Source organism: Dermacentor andersoni, chromosome 2 (genome assembly GCF_023375885.2).
Source record: "Dermacentor andersoni chromosome 2, qqDerAnde1_hic_scaffold, whole genome shotgun sequence".
NCBI classification, from domain to species: Eukaryota; Metazoa; Arthropoda; class Arachnida; order Ixodida; family Ixodidae; genus Dermacentor; species Dermacentor andersoni.
The window spans coordinates 17,804,930-17,823,441 of NC_092815.1; the positions used below are offsets into that span (position 1 = coordinate 17,804,930).

Sequence of the window (18,512 nt, forward strand, 5' to 3'; positions counted from 1 at the left end):
ACATTCTTGCTATTTGCGCACCTTAGTGCATGATGAAGCACGCATATAGATAAATATTGCAAACTGAAATATTAGACAAAATTAGGAACAATATAGTACAACGCTACATGAGTTCAAGCATTGCATTGTTTGAAGTAGAGAAATAATACCAAAATAATTCTCGTCGATTTTACTCTGTTCACATATTCCGTTCCGTCAAGTGGCGAATTCCTATGAAAGCTGGCACTCAACTTGTTCGAGCCAATGTCAAATGGCAAATATTTAAAAATATATATGCAAATTATCATTATCATCTATTACTCTAGTCGTGCTTCTGCTCACCCAGGGTTCGGAAAGGCAGGTACCTCTTTTCACATATTAAGGAATTTTGTGCAGTGACAACGCACAAAGCAGCCCAACATTCCCAGCAACAAATCCATAACAATAATTCGAAGCAAGAATTTGCAAGTATTTCAGGCTTCCTGTGTGTGCGCAAGGAATGAAACAGAAATAGGGCAAGCTTTACCGATTCATTTCATCTATCTATGTGAAATCTACATCAATCGGTTCAACAGTCAGTTCCATGCAGAGTTCTGTGAAGTCACGTGATGGTGCATTTCACTGCCCTTTCCGTGGTGTTGCATGGCAAAAGACGCACTGGCTGTTTAATTTCTGTGCATTTAGTATGCATGTTGTTACAGTTCACTGTGTGCAGGTATGATTGGAACGGTGCCAAGCGCCTCAGACGACGTGCTTGATCGTCACGCTCCTCAACATGAAAGGAGTTGTCCGTTGGGGGTGTGCGACGGGATTATGCACCAGTGCAAATCCCACTTTCCTTTGTCTTATGTTCTCTTCCTCTACACTAGGGGGGAGTGGTATCGCTTCGAATTACTCTGTGCAGGTTGGCCAGTGAGTGGTTTTTCTCTGTATTCCTCTGTGTTTTGCGTGTCTCTGTCATTTGTTTATTTCGTATTTTCTTTCCTATTTCTTCGCCTCCTATCTTCTTCTCCTCTTCTTTTTTCATTCCCTGCTCCCAAAAGAGCGGGCAGGCGTTGTGCCCCTCTCGGTCACAGTTGTCAGCTTGCTCCTTCCCTGTTTCTTTTGTGTCTTTGTATGTTTCCATACCTAATAATACTAATATTAATGAGGTGTGGGCTGACCAGCGTGCTGACAAGGCCCTTTACCAGGGAGCAAGAGAGAGTGAGGTTGCTGAGATGGTGTAGCGCATAAGAAAGTAATCGAAGACATGACGAACAGATCTTCTCTGTCCATGCGTGCAGGAGCACGCACGCAGAACGTTCACTCACCCGTAATGATGCATTAAACTTCTGATATTTGCTTTTACATCATATCGTCTTTCCTGCCGGACCCTCTCCGATGTTCACTCTGGTTCGAACTTCAAGCAGATGCTGTTGAAGGTCGCCGAAACCCTGTCCACCTGACGTCTTTATGTCTGTGAATAACCGGTCCCGTGAGGGCATGTGACACTATTTATCTCGTGGTCTGACGTGCTCTTCGAGGGTACCATTGCAGAGCGTTTTTGAAGCCAGTTCATATAATATCCATGTCCAAGGAAGTTATAATAAATGAAAAATATGGTAGGGAAGCACCCATGGGGCCATGAAATTTATGTAGGATCACGCGGTACCCTTCACCAGCTGGTCTGATGTTCGCGACATGGGTACCACCGCATAGCTTTTGATTTTCCACTTCGTTTGGTATCCATGTTGGCATGGTTGTAAATTAACCATGGGCTTGCGAAAATTATGTGATGTTACGCGACTCTTTTTCACGTGGTCTGAAATACGCGACATGCATACCGTTGCACAGCGTCCTTGAAGACGGTTGGTTTGATATCCATGTCAATAGGGAATGACGCATGAGCCTGGCGAAAGATACATAAGGTCAGGTGACGCCCTTTCCAACGTGGGTTGACGTTCACTACGTGTGTACCATCGTATAGCTTTTGATTTTCTCATTCGTTTGATATTCATGTCGGCATGGTTGGTAATTACTCATGGTCTGGCTTAAGTTACGTGATGTCATGTGACTCTTATCCACGTATTCTGAAATATGCGAAGTGCGTACCATCGCTGACCTTGTTCGAAGCCCGATCGTTTGATGTCCATGTCAGTATGGTTGGGAATAATGCATGGGCCAGTGAAATATACGTGAGGTCACGAGGCAGTGTCTCCCATATGATTTGACGTTAGCTACGTGTACCATCGCATAGCTTTTGCAATTCCCGTTCGTTGGCACCCATCTCACTGTGTTTGTGAATCACATGTGGGTTTCCGAAAGTTACGCAAGGTCACGCAACATCCTTCACCACGTGGTCCAGCATACCATTCGTGGGTACTATCACAAAGCGCCTTCGAAGCCCGATCGTTTCATATCCATGTCAATACGGATGAGAATCAGGAATATGCTGGCGAATGTTTTGCATGACCTGTTCACGGCAGTAATATAATGTCCATATCAGGGCAATATTTCGATGATATATCACGCGGGAAAGGCATTTTTGTAGTCCTATGACAATGCTCCTCAAGAAAGCTCTTCAGTTATGTTTGGTCGGCGCAAAATTATAGCATTTCGTCATTGCTTTGAACTGCTATGACAGCTCTGCAAATGCATCTTTGGATTAAATTCACTGGCGTTAGGAGTGAAATATGTGGTGCATAGAATAAATTATTTGGCGCTGGGATTGAACTGACTTGCGCTTCGACTAATATAGCTGGCGCGTGGAATAATTTCAGGGGGAAAACCTGTAGCACTATTTTATAGAACACAGCAATTTGGAAAGATAAATTTAAAGAATGAAAGATAAGGAGGTTAACAAAACAGGATATCTGGCTTGCACGAGCGGTTGCAAAAATAGTTAGAAATCTTATAGAAGAGAGAAAAAGAAGTAATTTGGGCACAGGTACACATAAAGAAACACCAGTGTATCCGAATATCCGGTTACTAATAACCAAATAACCAATCACTCCGGTTATCCAGTTTTCAAATTCGAATAACTGGTGAATCGAATAACCGGATAACCAGTTTTTCCGCAAAGCCGGTTTGATGTTGCTTGCTGCACTAGTGAGGACCAACGTTGGAAGAAGACTTCATTTCTTTTGACCTCTTGCTGTATAGTGTCACTGTGTGTACTGTTGGTGCGATTAAAGCATTTGCAAAACAAAATATTGCTTGAAATAAATTTTTGGTGTATTCATGAGTTTTCAGCCATTTCCTACCACAATGAAAACTGCAATAAAAAGATAAACCATGGGGGCACTGTTCTTGCGAAAAAGTTAAGAAATTTATATATATATATATATATATATATATATATATATATATATATATATATATATATATATATATATATATATATATATATGTTGTTATGAAGAGTTGTGACGAAATGGTTTTATTTACAGCAGATGGACGATGATCGTAGCGCAGTCCGACCTCTCAAACTCCTCGTTCTCTTCTTTCTTGTACTTTCGTATCCGTTACATTTCCCCGCAAGCAGACAAAGCCCGTGGGGTGAGTCAGGATGGACAAGCAGGGTAGAAAGGCTTCAGGCGAGCAATATGAGTCAGCTGAGTTCTGCTTGATCTCCGACCATTGCACAGGAGGCGAGCTATGACGTGAGTGAGTTCACTCAGGCAGTCCACAACTACAAATGGGCCTGAATATTGTGACAAGAACTTTTGGCACAATTCACGCTTGCATTGCGGTGTCCAAAGAAGGACCAAGTCACCTTTTTCAAACGATACTTGTACGTGACGGTCGTCGTATCACTCTTTCAAACGACTTTGCGAGTCCAGAGTATGAAGACAAGCTATTCGACGGGCTTTTTTGGCGAGACACAAAGTCTTCGATACAGAATCATCATTGTGCAGAACGAAGAAAGTGTCTAGAGGGCTTCGCGGTAACCTTGCATACAGGAGGTAAAATAGGCTATAGTTCGTGGTTTCATGTTGCGCCGTATTGTATGCGTAAGTGATGAAGGGCAGCACGTCGTCCCAGTTGTGATTGGAAAAGACGTACATGCCAAGCATGTTGGTCAGCGTTCTGATTGTCCTTTCAACGAAGCCATTGGTCTGTGGATGATATGGCGTGGAATGACGGAATTGTGAAGTGCACAAACAAAGTAACTTTTCTATGACATCAGCAGTGAACTGGCGACCACGGTCGCTGATGATGACACGTTGTGGGCCATGACCATGGAGCAAGAAACATATAGGAGTGGAAACTCCGCTGTTTACAGCGACCAGAAAAGGTCACAAGCTTGCGGAGCTACTATTATGCTGGTGGTATCTGGCGGCCGAGAAAGAAATTACCGCCGGTTCGGTTGCCAAGGCAACCGGTCGAGCGTGTTGCTTGCGTTCGGCCCCCGCGCCTGGCACAAGTTGTACTGAGGGTAGGGCAGTCACGCGCACCTCTTGAGTGCTGCCAGCCTGGACAGCGATCGGTGCTACGACTCAACCATTTGAGCACAGTAAAAAATAACACGCATTATTTTCGCTGACCGCTATGATTAGGTAGTCTGTAGCTTGCGGTTGTACGCAGCTCTGTTGTTTCAGCCACACGATGACTTTGACTGGATGGCTGTGAGCACTGCTTTCATTCGTCGAAGGCAAACATGCCTTAGATTTTTTGAGCATATTACCAGGCTGATTTTCATCAAGCTCATGGGCCTCACACTGTGTGGACATTGCCGACGTTCATTGACGTTGATGTTCCTGGCTTGTTGCATACGCTCATTCTTGATCTTTTAACAGTAGCATGACTGATATTTCATGACGCTTCCCAGTGAGTCCGCTTCTTTTTCTGGAATGTCAAAGATGCTGGAGACGGAAGAAAGATGCAGGGAACAGCCTCTGGACGCAGTCCAGGTTTTTTTTCGGGTGGTCCAGGACTACCTCACCTCTAAACTCGCGGTAGTATTTATCCCGTCTCATAATGTTGCTCGTGAAGGGCTTTTTGCAGACGTAATCTCTCCATGTGAACTGGCGGCCGTCCCCAGGAATGACCGAAGCCCTTGGTTGCAGATTTTCAAGGTCATTCGGAGCTTTGATTATGCTCACCTTTTTCCTCCAAGAGTTGTACTCGGTTTTGCAGTTTTCAACGAAACACTTGCATCCCATCTTACGCTAGCAAATTCCGAAGAAGGGCATTTGCACATAGCAGCGCTGTTAGTATTACGGTCCTCTAACAGACACCGACAAGAACTGTTGGTGACTTGTAAGGGCGCACAAACACAACGTTATGGCGTGCCCGCTGAAGCGAATGTCCGTGTCGTCTGCTTGTCGTCTGGTTTGAGCGGAAGACGTGGGTGCCACCGAACAGAGCGCGCCCGCGCTGTCCGCCTGGGGCTCGCATAACGTGCCGCAATGCGGCACCACTGCATGCGCTCCCGTCGGCGTATGCTACTTTTGTGACTTTCGCACGCGCCCTCGCTGATGGGAGTTTCAACTCCTACATATTCTTCCTCCGTGGCCATGACGAAGGACCAGGGAACGCAGCAGGAAGACGGTATGGCTGCAGTTTCTGCATACCTTGTAAAATGGTCTACGCAGACAACTATCCAATGGTTATTGTTGTTAGATAACGGGAATGGACTCAAAGGGTCAATGCCTACTTGCTCGAACGGCGCACTGGGCGCTGCCAATGGCCGAAGGGAACCCGGGGCTGCGGTGGTCGGTTGCTTGAGACGTTGGCAAGTTTCACAACTAGCGACATAGCGTTTGGTTGTTTCGTACATCTTGGGCCAGTAAAAGCGCTCCTGCGTGCGGTGTAGCGTTTGTACGAAGCCAAAATGGCCGAATGTCACATTGTCATGCATGGAGCGGAGACTCTCGGGGACAACAAGCAGAAACGCACCCCATGCCCGGAGTAATTAGTTTTGTAGGACAGTAAAGCATCCGCTGCCTTGAGAAGTACGGGCAACGACAAAAAGCGGATCAAGGGTAAGATCATTCTGTTATTCTAGCTGAAAGTCTGCCGCGTCAGGGAACGTAGAAGTAACAGCAGTGAGACAGTCGTCAAAATTCTCAGCATCGCAGTCAGTAGTCGCAAGAGGAATTTGAGAGGCAGTCTGCGTCAGCATGACGATGGCCACTCTTGTACAATACCACAAAGTCATATTCCTGAAGCAGCGCCCAACGTGCGAGGCGACCAGAGGGATCACGCAAACCGACCAGCCAGCATAAAGAATGATGGTCGGTGATGATCTTGAATGGTCTACCGTAAAGATAACACCGAAACTTCTGTATGGCGAAAACAGCTGCCAGGCATTCCTGTTCTGTAACCGTATAATTGCGTTCAGATTTGCTCAGGCAACGGCTGCCATATGCGACATGTTCTGCACCACTGTGGCATTGTACAAGCACCACTCCTATCCCAATTCCACTAACATCAGTGTGAACTCAGTCGGGCAAGATGGATTGAAGTGACGCAAGAGGGGTGCCGACGTTAGTAAACTTCAGTTGAGAGAATGATGCGTCACACTCTGGTGTCCAATTGAAGAACGCATTTTGTCGCAAAATACTTGTCAACGGGTAAACGATGGCGGCAAACCGAGGAACAAAACAGCGAAAATACGAACATAGGCCAATGAATGAGTGAAGTTCTCGTGCTGACTGCGGTTGCTTGAAGGAGCTCACCGCTTCAATCTTACGAGGATCGGGTCGGACGCCATCCTTGTTGACTAAGTGTCCCAGGACCAGTGTTTGACATTCGCCAAACCGTCATTTCTTTGAGTTTAGAACCAGTCCAGCTTTCTCGATGCAGTCGAGAAGAAGGCTGAGACGTTCGTTATGTTCTTCAAATGTGCAGCCAAAGACTACAACATCATCGAGGTAACACATGCATATCTCCCACTTTAGACCACGTAGTACTGTGTCCATGAATCTTTCGAAGGTGGCAGGAGCACTGCAAAGCCCAAAAGGCATAACATTAAATTCAGATAGGATATCTGGAGTCACGATAGCGGTCTTTTCCTTGTCGGCAGGGTCCATAGGTATTTGCCAATACCCCGATCGCAAATCATGTGTTGAGGAGTAAGGAGCAGTGTGTAAGCAATTAATGACGTCATAGACTCGCGGTAGTGGACAGACATCCTTCTTCGTCACTGCGTTTAGATGTCTGTAATCCATGCAGAATCTCCAGGAGCCATCTTTTTTTCGGACCAGGATTGCTGGGGCTGCCAATGGACTAGACGACTCTTGAACGACGCCTTTGTTCATCATCTCCTTGACTTGCTCTGCAATAACTTTGCGCTCGTAGGATGACACTCGGTAGGGTTTCTGGCGGATGAGGTGTGCTGAGCCGGTATCTATTCTGTGATGAGCACGGGACAACGGTAAATGAAGGGGTGCAATCTCCATGCGTGAAGTCGAATGCAGCCTCATGCCTGGCAAGGACCTGTACCAGTTCTTACCATTCCGATGTAGAGAGCCTTGCTGATCATGCCAAGCATTAGCTCTTCAGAATGGCGATTATCGCAAGGAGAGCAAGCTGTAGAGACGTCTGCAGTTAGTGCTGCTATTGAGCTACATGCGGCTTCATCGAAGAGAGTGATTTTCATACCGCGAGGAAGGACAATCGGCGTGGCAGAACAGTTCAGCACCCACAATGTGGCGACTCCTTTCGTCATGCACACGACAGCAGGGCACAAGTATATATTTTTTTTAGCACAGTTTATGCGGAGACGCCTAACTACAAGGTCAACACAATCAGTGTCAACATTAGTTGCAAAAATGCGAATGGGCGTCAGGCACCACAGTAGTGCAATCACTTCATCAAGAACACTGTGTGTGTCTGTGTGTCTGTCTTCGCCACGCGAGCTTTGTTCGGAATGTGCTGATATAAATAACTTGTTCAATTATATTTCGCCACAACCGCAGTCCATGGAAGCGCCGCATTGTTCAAGAAAATAATCCATACCAAGAACAACATTGTGCGAACAACGAGAAAGAACAAGGAATTCCAACACAAACACTTCCCCAGCCAACAAAACACTCACAGCACAAACACCAAGGGGATGAAGCCACTCACCGCTTACTCCACGAAAGGTAATACCGTTGTTCCAAGAAACCATAACTTTGAGGCCTAAACGATTTTTGAAAGTAAGGCTCATGAAAGACACAGTCGCCCTAGTATCAACTAACGCCATGGTCGGTATTCCGTCAATTGACACATTCACTTTGTTTTTGAGCATCACAACAGGAAGAGGTATTTCTGGCAAAGACGGTCCAGCGACCTCACCTCTATTGGCCGCATTGGTCACCTCCATCGGGACGGAGAGCAACGGGGACGGTTAGTTGGTGGCGTCAAACTCCGCTCAGGTGCTGGCGAATCGCTGCGTCTGGGCTGATGTGAGAAGTGGTCCACTGGAATAAAATCAGTCGTCCACAAGTCATATGAAGTACGGGTTCCGGGTGGCAAGAACATCGATGGTGTCCTTCGTGATTGACAGCCTTGGTGACAATACCTAGCTATATGGCCTGTGGAACCGCAGTTGTAGCACACGGGAGGGTCGCAGTTCACAGCATCTTCCTCAGAACGAATGCTAGGCTGCTGCGGGCGGCGAGAAAGCTTGTTGTCATGTGGATAATGTGTCTCTGCTGCTCACTGAAATCCGTTATATTGGTCATAAGTCACGTCGTGGTAGTAGGGTCGGTGCTGTTCTTGTCGCGGCCTGACAGAAGTCACAGGGCCTCGGGGGTAAAAACGTGGCTGGTCTCGTTGTGGCTGAGCGTCATAAGTAGGACCTCTGTCGTAGAGACGTGGCTGCTGTCGGGGCGCGACTCAATAATCCTCAGTGCCACTCCATGCAGGATACGAGGAGAAGGATGCCACGTTTGGCTCAAAATCTGGTGGTAGGCGGAAGCTAAGAGTGCCTGGATGGGTCACTTGCACGTGCAGGCTGAGCTCTTCCCGAACTATTTGTCGGATCGTTGATGCAGGTTCGAGGGGCTGGTTGCTGTCTACGCTTGGACCTGTCATCACATTGGCTAGCCTGCCAAACTTCGGCATGATGCGCCGCGTCTTCAGTTGCTCGAAAGTGCGACAGTGCCGAATGATATCGGAAACGGAAGCCAGGTTGTCTTTTGCGATGAGGAAACTGTAAACATCCTTGGCAATCCCTTTTAGGATGTGCCCGACTTTGTCTTCCTTATACATTCCAGAGTCCACCATCGTACACAGTTTTATCACTGCCTCAATGTAGGTCATGCAGGTTTCGCCTGGCACTTACGTGTGTTGCAGTAGCGTCTGTTCTGCCCTTTTCTTTTTAGTCGCGGAGTCGCTGAATCGCTCTTTGATTTCCCCACGTTGTGAACGTTTCCTCGTGATTGTCGAACCACACCAACGCAGTATCCATTAGAAAGAACACGACGTTCGAAAGCTGAGAAGCGCTGTTACACTTGTTGGCGGCACACACCCGGGGATAATGGATGAGCCATTCCTCGACGTCTTCGTCCGATCTTTCAGCGAAGGGATGCACATCTCTCAGTTGTAGGATGGAACTGGTCGGCGCAGCACTTGGAGTGGGCCGTTGTTCGTCTGCGTCGTGGGACATATTCAACTCCAGTAGATTCGGTGGGAGTCCAGCAAGGCAACGGCTCCGTTGAAGAACTTGTGGTTCAGCCTCCATCTTCGGGTGTCGATTACCCCGCACCTCCACCACAACTGTTACGAAGAGTTGCGAAGAAATGGTTTTATTTACAGGAGATGGACGATGATCGTAGCGTGATCGTAGCACAGTCCGGCCTCTCAAACTCCTCGTTCTCTTTGTCTTCTCTTCTTTCTTCTTGTAGTTACTTTTCGTATCTGTTACAATATATTATGCATGCTGTTCTTCGTGCTGCAAGACACCGTGGAAGTACACCTTGAAATCAATATGTTGTTTGTATTGCATCTACTACATAGAATAAAAATGGGTTGGATCGCATATGGCAGACATTGTCAGCTCCTGACTGGAAGCTTACCATTATCATCGAAAAGGAAGGTGTACAATCGGTGTATTTTACCAGTGCTGACATATGGGACAGAGACTTGGAGACTGACAAAGCTTGAGAACAAGTTAAGGACCATGCAAAGAGCGATGGAATGAAGAATGCTAGGCATAATGTTAAGAGACAGAAAAGGAGTGCTTTGGATCAGAGAGCAAACAGGTATAGCCGATATTCTAATTGACATTAAGAGGAAAAAATGCCGCTGGGCAGGTCCGTGTAATGCGCAGGTTAGATAACTATTGGACCATTAGGCTTACAGAATGAGTACGAAGAGAAGGGAAGCACAGTAGAGGATGGCAGAAGACTAGGTGGTGTGATGAAATTAGGAAATTCACGGGTGCTAGTTGGAATCGGTTGGCGCAGGACAAGGGGTAATTTGAGATCGCAGGAAGCGGCCTTCATCCTGCAGTGGACATAAAATAGGCTGATGATGATGATCGCATCTACTTCAGTCTATATACCAGTGTAATCAAAAGTGACTGCATATCTAGGAAGTGCTTCATTTCAGCAAGTATATTTAGGTGTCTCACTATCAGGTGACAATTTCACTATTACCACACTATCAGACACTTATGAGTGTATTACTAGCCTGTCTGCCACCATGTCACGTTGAAAACTACCATAACGGTGCTAGTATTTCTAAAATGAGAATCTGTATTTACAAAGTAGGTAGCATTGTTGTGCCATAAGTGCAGGCAAAGTATGGATGAAAAGCCAGAAAAAAAAAATGTAACCGAAAACAATTATCTTAACAGTTTTGTTTCAAAGTGACAAAAAAACCATTCCAGTCCAGTTCTAGTTTGATACCCTGGTTGCATGCCTTCTCACTAGTGTGCTAAACAGTTACTGTGTAGCAACTTCTGCACTGCTTGATCTTTTGGCAGGTACGCCCCTGAATCTGTAAACTTTGGCACATTCTCACATGCCAGTGATGCCTGGAGCTTTGGCATCACTCTCTGGGAGATGTATACTCTTGGGGAGCTCCCATATGGCTCACTCACCGGGGTGCAGGTAAGACCAGCAAACAATCTGCATGTCATGCATAAAGAGTGACATGTTTGGTACAGATCTGCATTTCCTAGGACCAGCAGAAGGGTTTACCATAGTTTTCATTTTACTAGCTTCTAGTCATGATACATTCAGCATAGTGTTTTAATTCAAGGTTTCTGTTGCTCGTTTGTGTTAACATACATGCATCTGCTTCACGGCTTGTTCAGGGTACAAGGACTACACGTGCACAAGTTGCCTAGCTGCGAGTTCACATAGTGCTAACTATGAACCTCATTTTTCCAACCAGTGTTCCACCATTGGAAGGAATGTGTACTTTTGAACGGTGTGGAGTAGTTTCTGCAAATTAAGTGCAGTAGAATGTTGTTGATACAATCCTATTTCGTATAATTTCCTGGCGCCTATGTTTGCGATTGAGAACAAAAATATAGGACCCAATACAGTTATGCTTCATTATTGCCGTTTAATATGTTCCCAGAAAACATGATCTTTTGGCACCAGTGTTCAGTACATGGCCAGACTGCGATTGTAAGATATGTTTTCCAGCTGCTAGATACAATGTAAACAAGGAAAGGCGTGAAACGTGCATGATCAAGAGCAGTAGGCGCCCACCACAGCAGCTTCCTTGCTGTACTCGCTCGCTCGCTCAGAGCGAGCGAGTACCATAGTACCAGGAACTCTTGTGGGTCATCGCACATCACATTCACACCTATCATCACCATTGCAAAAGTTGTCACTTTAGCCTACGGTAAAGAGGATGAAGGCTCTGCTGCGCTCTCATGAGACGTTCGTTACTTCACATTTTCATTCGAATGGGTCATTACTTCCTATTACTTGTTTTCTCTCACCAAAGGTCGCTGGGTTCAAGTGCCTTTATTAACACCAAAGGTAGTGGGTTTGACTTTTTTACCTTCACGATGTCAATTGGAATCCATCTTGGAGATATGGCTGGTTCACCCATATCTCCGAGTGCGTTTGACTTTCACCAAAGGTCATGGGTCTTAACTTCGCCCTATGAATTTTGGTGCCATATGGCAGACATCGCATTTTTTTACCCATGAGCCCTAATAAGCATTTTCACCTATCTGTTCCACAACACATGTGGCGTAGTGTCATTGGAAGCGTACTGCACACTTTTAGTAATAAAGCTTCATACAATTACTAGAGGGAACAGTGACGCTAGAAGGGAGCTGCAAGGAGGGCGGTTCAGCCAGCATGGGAACCATGGGTAGTACAGTCAAGACCAACTTTCCGAACGCCTGATAATTCGGACAGCTTCAGAGCACCACCTACCCCATGAATGAATAACATCTGAAAATTTGGACGCAAAAACCCTTCGCTGTCCGATTTTCCATACTTTTTTGTCACATTAATTATAGCCACCACTGCCACAATTTTGATGATCTCACCGCGTCTTAACCGGCGCTCTCGCACGCAGATCTGCTGGCAGCTGTAGCCACTACCACGATCACTCTTAAGCTTGCCGTTCAGTGCCGTTTTTCATTAAAACTACTGTCAGTAATGGCACCGATTCCACCTTTATAATTCTTGCCATTGGCTACAAAGCTTGGAAAACACAGTGTGTTGAATGCTGGTTCTTGAGAGGCAGCTTCGCCTTAGCACAGTAAAGCATAAGAGTGGGAGGGGTAATTGTCACAGGTCCATCCGCCGTCACAGTACGAGCACCGATAAGTGTACTGTCAGCCTTTAACTTTTTTCAGACATGCCTGCGGCAATTTGAGCCCTTAGGGGCAGTAAAAGGCATGCATTCATCTTTTCGGACTGCCAGATTTTTCCAACTTTTTTGCAGCCCCTGGAGAGTTCGAAAAATTGGACGTTGGCTGTACATAACTTCATCCTTCTGGCTTTAAACAACTACATGACTTGGCAAACTTATAACTTTCAAGAAAGTACTGTGTTAAAATAATTGCACATTATTATTCTCCGATGGCAAAATTTGAACACAGGACCTCTAGGACAGCAGCCCGACGTTGAAACCATTATGGCATGGAAAAGGGGAACTACTGCAGTTAGCAGCAATTGTGTGTTCAGTCTTACTGCCATCTGCATTAAAAGAAAAGAAGCATAAAGATCAGACAAATACATGTACTAAGAGCACTAGAGTTCCCTCTAGTATTTATTGTAGGAAACTATGCTTTTAACTGATATCCTAAATGTGCCACCGTTCCCTGCTGCAGGCAGCAAGCGTAATTTGTAGTTTGGAAACCATGCTAGTGCTTGAGCTGATAGTGTCAGGTAGCTATAAGAACCAGCAAAGGCCTCGTGGCAGTGCCCCCATCTTCCATTAGACGTGCTTTACTGCACGGCAAATGTGCTTTGCTGCATAAAGGTTCTGCACCGCAGCAAAGGTGACTTAAATAACAGAGGTTATAAATTTTCATACAGTAAAAAGGTCTGTCAAGTCGAATATTCGCACACCGCTCATTTTCATTACAGTGCACGCTTCTCTATGTTGCCATGTATAGCTTTAACGCATTGTTTTTATTTCTGAAAAAGGGTGTTTTGCTTCATGCATACTTCCCTGTCAGGAGACTTAGTGGGCCACCTAGACAGGGTAATTTCCTTTCCACTTGACCACAGCATAACACTACAGAGGGAACCAGCTCGTTTCAAATTTCCACCACTTCCCTAGCTGGTGGAGCAGGTGCCTTAAGTTCCACATTTAAACGTGGATGAATTCTTGCTCAAAAAATTGGATACTATTGAAAAGCGTAAATACAGACACACTAATAAAGGACAAGCATAATGATGTCCAGTACAATTCAGCATAAAGGCCATTGGCAAGAAAATTGGGGGCTCAATTAACAGCATTTTGCTGTGGTCATACAGAAGGCACATTTTCTTTCTTAGTTGACTTGTTTGGTTGATTAGCGCAGTAAGCCGAACTTTCTTGGACAGGTGCTGGCACTGGTGGAAAGAGGAGAGCGCCTGGTGCAACCAGAGGGCTGTCCCGACTGGGCGTATGCAGCTATGCAGCACTGCTGGCGGCTCTCCCCTGATGAAAGGCCACCCTTTTCCGATCTGGCTGCGCTGTTTGCTGCACACAGTAGTCAACACCTCTGTGCTGGATGCGATGACACTGCCCATTAAAAAGGCTGGTCAGCATTCAGTGGAATGGTACTTTGTCATGTGCACAAGTCTTCATTCATAACACGAGACCAAGGTAAAGTAATTTATTTGCCTCAGGTCACGAAGAGTCACAGGTGCGATATTTTTCGGCGCATACCAATCTCTTATTACTCAGCATGAACTGCAAAATCACCTCTGCCTTGTACACCTGTAACACTGAGTCTGTTGCACACCATTTAGACGGCGCAGTTGACTGTACAAGCCGACAAATTTTCAATTAAACGACAATGTTTTTGAAGGAATCATGTACACATGAATGTATCTACATGAAGTTAAAAGAATACACTGATCAGCCCTCCTCCCATTAGAAACGTCAACATTATTTACAATGAGTGAGACAGCACCCACCTCAGGCCCCTTCAACTCCCATTTTAACATGATGAACAACAGATTTCTATGGGTAATCTTTGTGCCTGCAGCTCTGGCTGCATTTGTCAAAACGCCAAGGCACACAGGCAAACATGCCTCGGCAGCAAGCTCCCACACAATCACACACGTGAGTTTGCTAAGAGCTGCAACACACATGTGCAGCTGCCAAGATGCACGAAAATGGGGTCAACCCTGGGGACGCAATCAATGGGTTGAGCACGATGTCCACTGTTCAACCACCTTTGCTACAAAGCAGCAAGGCACTCCAGCAGGGCTCCGTTATAACTTCCGGAGGTCAAGAACAAACACCTGCATGAAAAATATCAGTTTCAACATACGGGCGAAGCAATAAATGCAATAGCAACGTGTTAGAACACGACACAAAGTTTGCGACTCGTTGCTGTAGTGGCAGTATGAATTGATGTAAACATAAGCTAAGCAAAAACCAGCTGTTGTGCTAGGGCTATTTTATTTGAATCCTGCCATCGGACAATTTCAAGCATGTTTATTAATTAAAAATGCCCTTCTTGGCGACCTTGCCACCACTTTTCTGTGTCGGGTATGTTTCAAACCTCTTTTCTGGGCCAAACATGGAGGTAGTGCACAGCCGCACCAATAAAATTGGATAATATTTAGGTTTGAGCTCTCTTATTGTATTGCACATTTAATATTTAATTCTGAGAAGGCTTAAGATAAAAGGCATGCGCTATCTGTGCTTTGTTTTATTACATTTGTTTGTGGGTTGCAATTCTCAAAATTCTGAGGAATAATTTAGTCAAGAATGCAAGGTCTGATATAAGCAACTTTAGTGAAAGAATGGCATGACAATATAATCCGCATATACGAAAATATATACAAAACATCACGGCGACATCGACGGCATAAATTCACTTCGAGTGTCTATATAACAGCTAAAGCAAAAATTCTGCCCAAGTGACCGCCACCTTTATAGCAAATATGCACATTTTAAACACGTCAGGGCTATTCTGGTACAGTGAAACCTCGTTAAACCGTAGTTGGCCGGAGCTCGAAAAAACTACGTACTAAACGGTAGTACTGTTTAACCGAAATAGCATGAGATCGCCCACTTACCTGTCGAAAACGGAACTCGGAGAGAGTGCGATGAAAGGGGAAAAAACATGCAGTATTTATTCACTTCGCGCGACAAAAGTGTTATTTTCGTTTGATGCCGCGGCAGCCTGGCACGACGACAGCGGCCTCAAACTTACTGAAGCTGCGTGCCAGCTTTTCAGCCGGCCCCCTTTTCTCGGCAAACGCTAGCATGGCAGATTCCTCGTTGGCGTTACGTATTCTCTGTGCACGCGTGCAGTAGTGCTGCAGAAGTCCCGGGGGCGCATTTTCATTGCTGGGTGCCGGATTTTGGAATACTTTTCGTTTGAAATAGAGTTACATTATCGCGCCCCTGTTCTCGTCGCGACGACTGCATTCATTAGGCTGACGTAACGCGTAGCTTCTGCCACTGTCGGGCCTGAATTGCCCGTGCTGTCGCTTTCCGTGTCGTCCTTATCACTCACTAGGCGACACTTCGGTAACAACAGAGGCAACGATGGCGAAAAGTCGAACCTCGTAGCCAGCATGTCTTCGCGACCGCAGCAGCGCTGCCGAGCAACTTCTTCGCATTCTAAATGCCATACACCGTAGTCAACAGCAGATCCTTGTCGCATGCCAGCGCCGACTTCTTCGTGTCACGTTCGATAGCACGGACGATGTCAAATTTTTATTCTATGCTGAGCACCCGGCGTCATTTTTATCCGAGCTTCGGAATGACGAGAGTCCTCGGTTGCACGACGCCATAACGCTCTCTGGCACGGCGTCGAAATGATGCTGATGTTGATGTGGCTTCACGCGCAAACTCACAGGGCGCTTGGAGGCCGTTGTTCCGATCTCTGAGGCTTGTTGTTCTGCCGGGCCGCCCGATGGAGACCACGCACCGCCGTGTTTGTGCGACGAAAAGTTCAAACGCTACGTTTTAACCGATGCGTACGCAATAAGCTGGTACGGTTTATGCAGATACAAAACACATTATGTTCAATGGCCGCTGAGTCGGGGATTTGACTTTACCAATTTTAATACGAAACTACTGTTTAAGCGGGTACGGTTTAACGAGGTTTTACTGTATATAAAAAGCTATCAAGGTGACATATCACACCAACAGATTTAGCAGGTGCTAACTATCAACAAACTAAAAGTTTTGTGCTGCACAAGTTGCTGCATTCTGCTGCCAACTAACAGCTGTGAAATAGTAATAGGAAAAAAGAAAAGCATTCAAAGACTTGACACAAACTTAAAGCCTAACTGCAACAAAATTTTGGACCACATAAAAAGCCCCATTTCTGATAGTGTAGATATGAGAACGTGCATCACAAAAAGTTAGTAAAAATTCACAGTTTGATAAAGAAGTCAATAAAAAATGCTGCCATTACAGCTTGCTCGAAGTGAACCAGAACATTGCGAACCAGCACTTGTGACAACTAAGATATTTAGGTGCGCGATATGCTTGTTCACACAAGCAGCATAATAAACACACCTGTACAGTTCCGGAACCTGCATCACATATCCAATTACCACCAAGCACCTGCATTGTCTACTGAAGTGCTACTTGACGAGACTCTTTACAAAAATTGGAACCGGATTTTACATTTCAAAAATGAATTCTGGAAAAAGAACTTGTTTATTAAATTATTTTTTGCTTTTGTTTCATGTAGGATGATAAATTCATAATATTGCGCATAAATTTGCAAAGAGGACATTCTGTTTGACTTTTTTTTTACAGCAGAAGCTGTATATGACCAACCTTCCGTAGTATTTTGGCATCCGGCAACAGAAACGACTTAGCGATTTCTAACAAACCCATACGCAATGGGTTCCATTGTTAGCTTTGTGTGTGATCACATATGGGTGCAGTGTGGCGGCACAGATGTCAAAATGCGGAACAGATTAGAACGCCTGCCGTGAGAAATAGCACCACGTCCAGGTTATCACATTATATAAGCAGAAGAGGTATAGGCACTAAAAACAGCTGTGTTATCGATGGGGTGGACACGTATAGTTCGTGCACCCAAAGATGAACATGCGTACGAAGAGCGGCGGAGGGAGCAGCAACGAGAATGTAAACGGTGCCGACAAAGAATGTTCCCACGATGCTGCACAAAAACGACAATCGCGGAGCCCGGGTAACAATTACACTCTGAAGATGGAATGGCAAAAGCACTCTGCGTTTTGTTTGAGAGCGTTGACTGTCGTCGGCTTTTGCTGCCATTCCATCTTCGTAGAGTGGAATGGTTGTCATTATTTTTTTACGTTTCTGTGTGAAATAGAAAACATGCTAAGATGCATCAAAGTTAAAAATTTTCTGATTTGAGCCATGCTTGGAATCTTTTTTTTACATTTTTTTCATTTGTGAACAGCATAAGAAAATGCATGGAACTAATTTACTGTGAAGCATATTAAACTGAGCAGAAAGGTTTTTCTACACAAGATTTTAATTTGCATTTAATTCGGCCGAAAAACTTTAAAATATTGTAAGCAGTAGGAGGAAGCTCGCACCACTACCTTCAAATATTTTTTGGGCTTGCTGGGAATGCTTTTCTGGAATAAAATTTTTTATTCAGTGCAGTTTGAATATTCCTACATGACATATAAAAAAACAGACAAAACAAAAATACCAAGCAGACATGCATGTTCTTTCTCTCGTGGAATCACCCAGCTACTTCGACATTCGCAGCAAGCTTGTTGCTCTTCAGTACCAGGTTTTTCATTAAAATAATTTGTCACTATTAGTAACGGTGCCGACTTCACCTTCGTAACCCTTGCCAATGGCTTCGAAGCTCAGAAACCACGACCATGTTGCATGCTGCCGGTTCCCGAAAGTCAGCTTCGCCTCAATACAACAATATTACACAGTGAAACATACGCGAAGTATTGCGGTGAAGCATTTCAAGAGTGGCAAGGAGCAACTGTCACGGCACA

General features: G+C 45.3%; 2 protein-coding genes across 4 annotated transcripts in view; one reads left to right on the forward strand and one right to left on the reverse strand.

The window, feature by feature from the left end:
- Nucleotides 1-14,144, forward strand: part of Shark (SH2 ankyrin repeat kinase) — a 53,878-nt gene extending 39,734 nt beyond the window's left edge. For both annotated transcript variants that reach the window (XM_050189965.3, XM_055077478.2), the window contains 2 exons: nucleotides 10,880-11,006; nucleotides 13,923-14,144. In XM_050189965.3, coding sequence (XP_050045922.2) covers nucleotides 10,880-11,006; nucleotides 13,923-14,114 — 319 coding nt within the window. In that variant the 3' untranslated portion in view covers nucleotides 14,115-14,144. The remainder of the gene's footprint in view (nucleotides 1-10,879; nucleotides 11,007-13,922) is intronic.
- Nucleotides 14,145-14,182: 38 nt separating this feature from the next.
- ebi (transducin beta like ebi) overlaps nucleotides 14,183-18,512 on the reverse strand; it is a 36,266-nt gene continuing 31,936 nt past the window's right edge. For both annotated transcript variants that reach the window (XM_050189978.3, XM_050189977.3), the window contains exon 12: nucleotides 14,183-14,831. In XM_050189978.3, coding sequence (XP_050045935.1) covers nucleotides 14,802-14,831 — 30 coding nt within the window. In that variant the 3' untranslated portion in view covers nucleotides 14,183-14,801. The remainder of the gene's footprint in view (nucleotides 14,832-18,512) is intronic.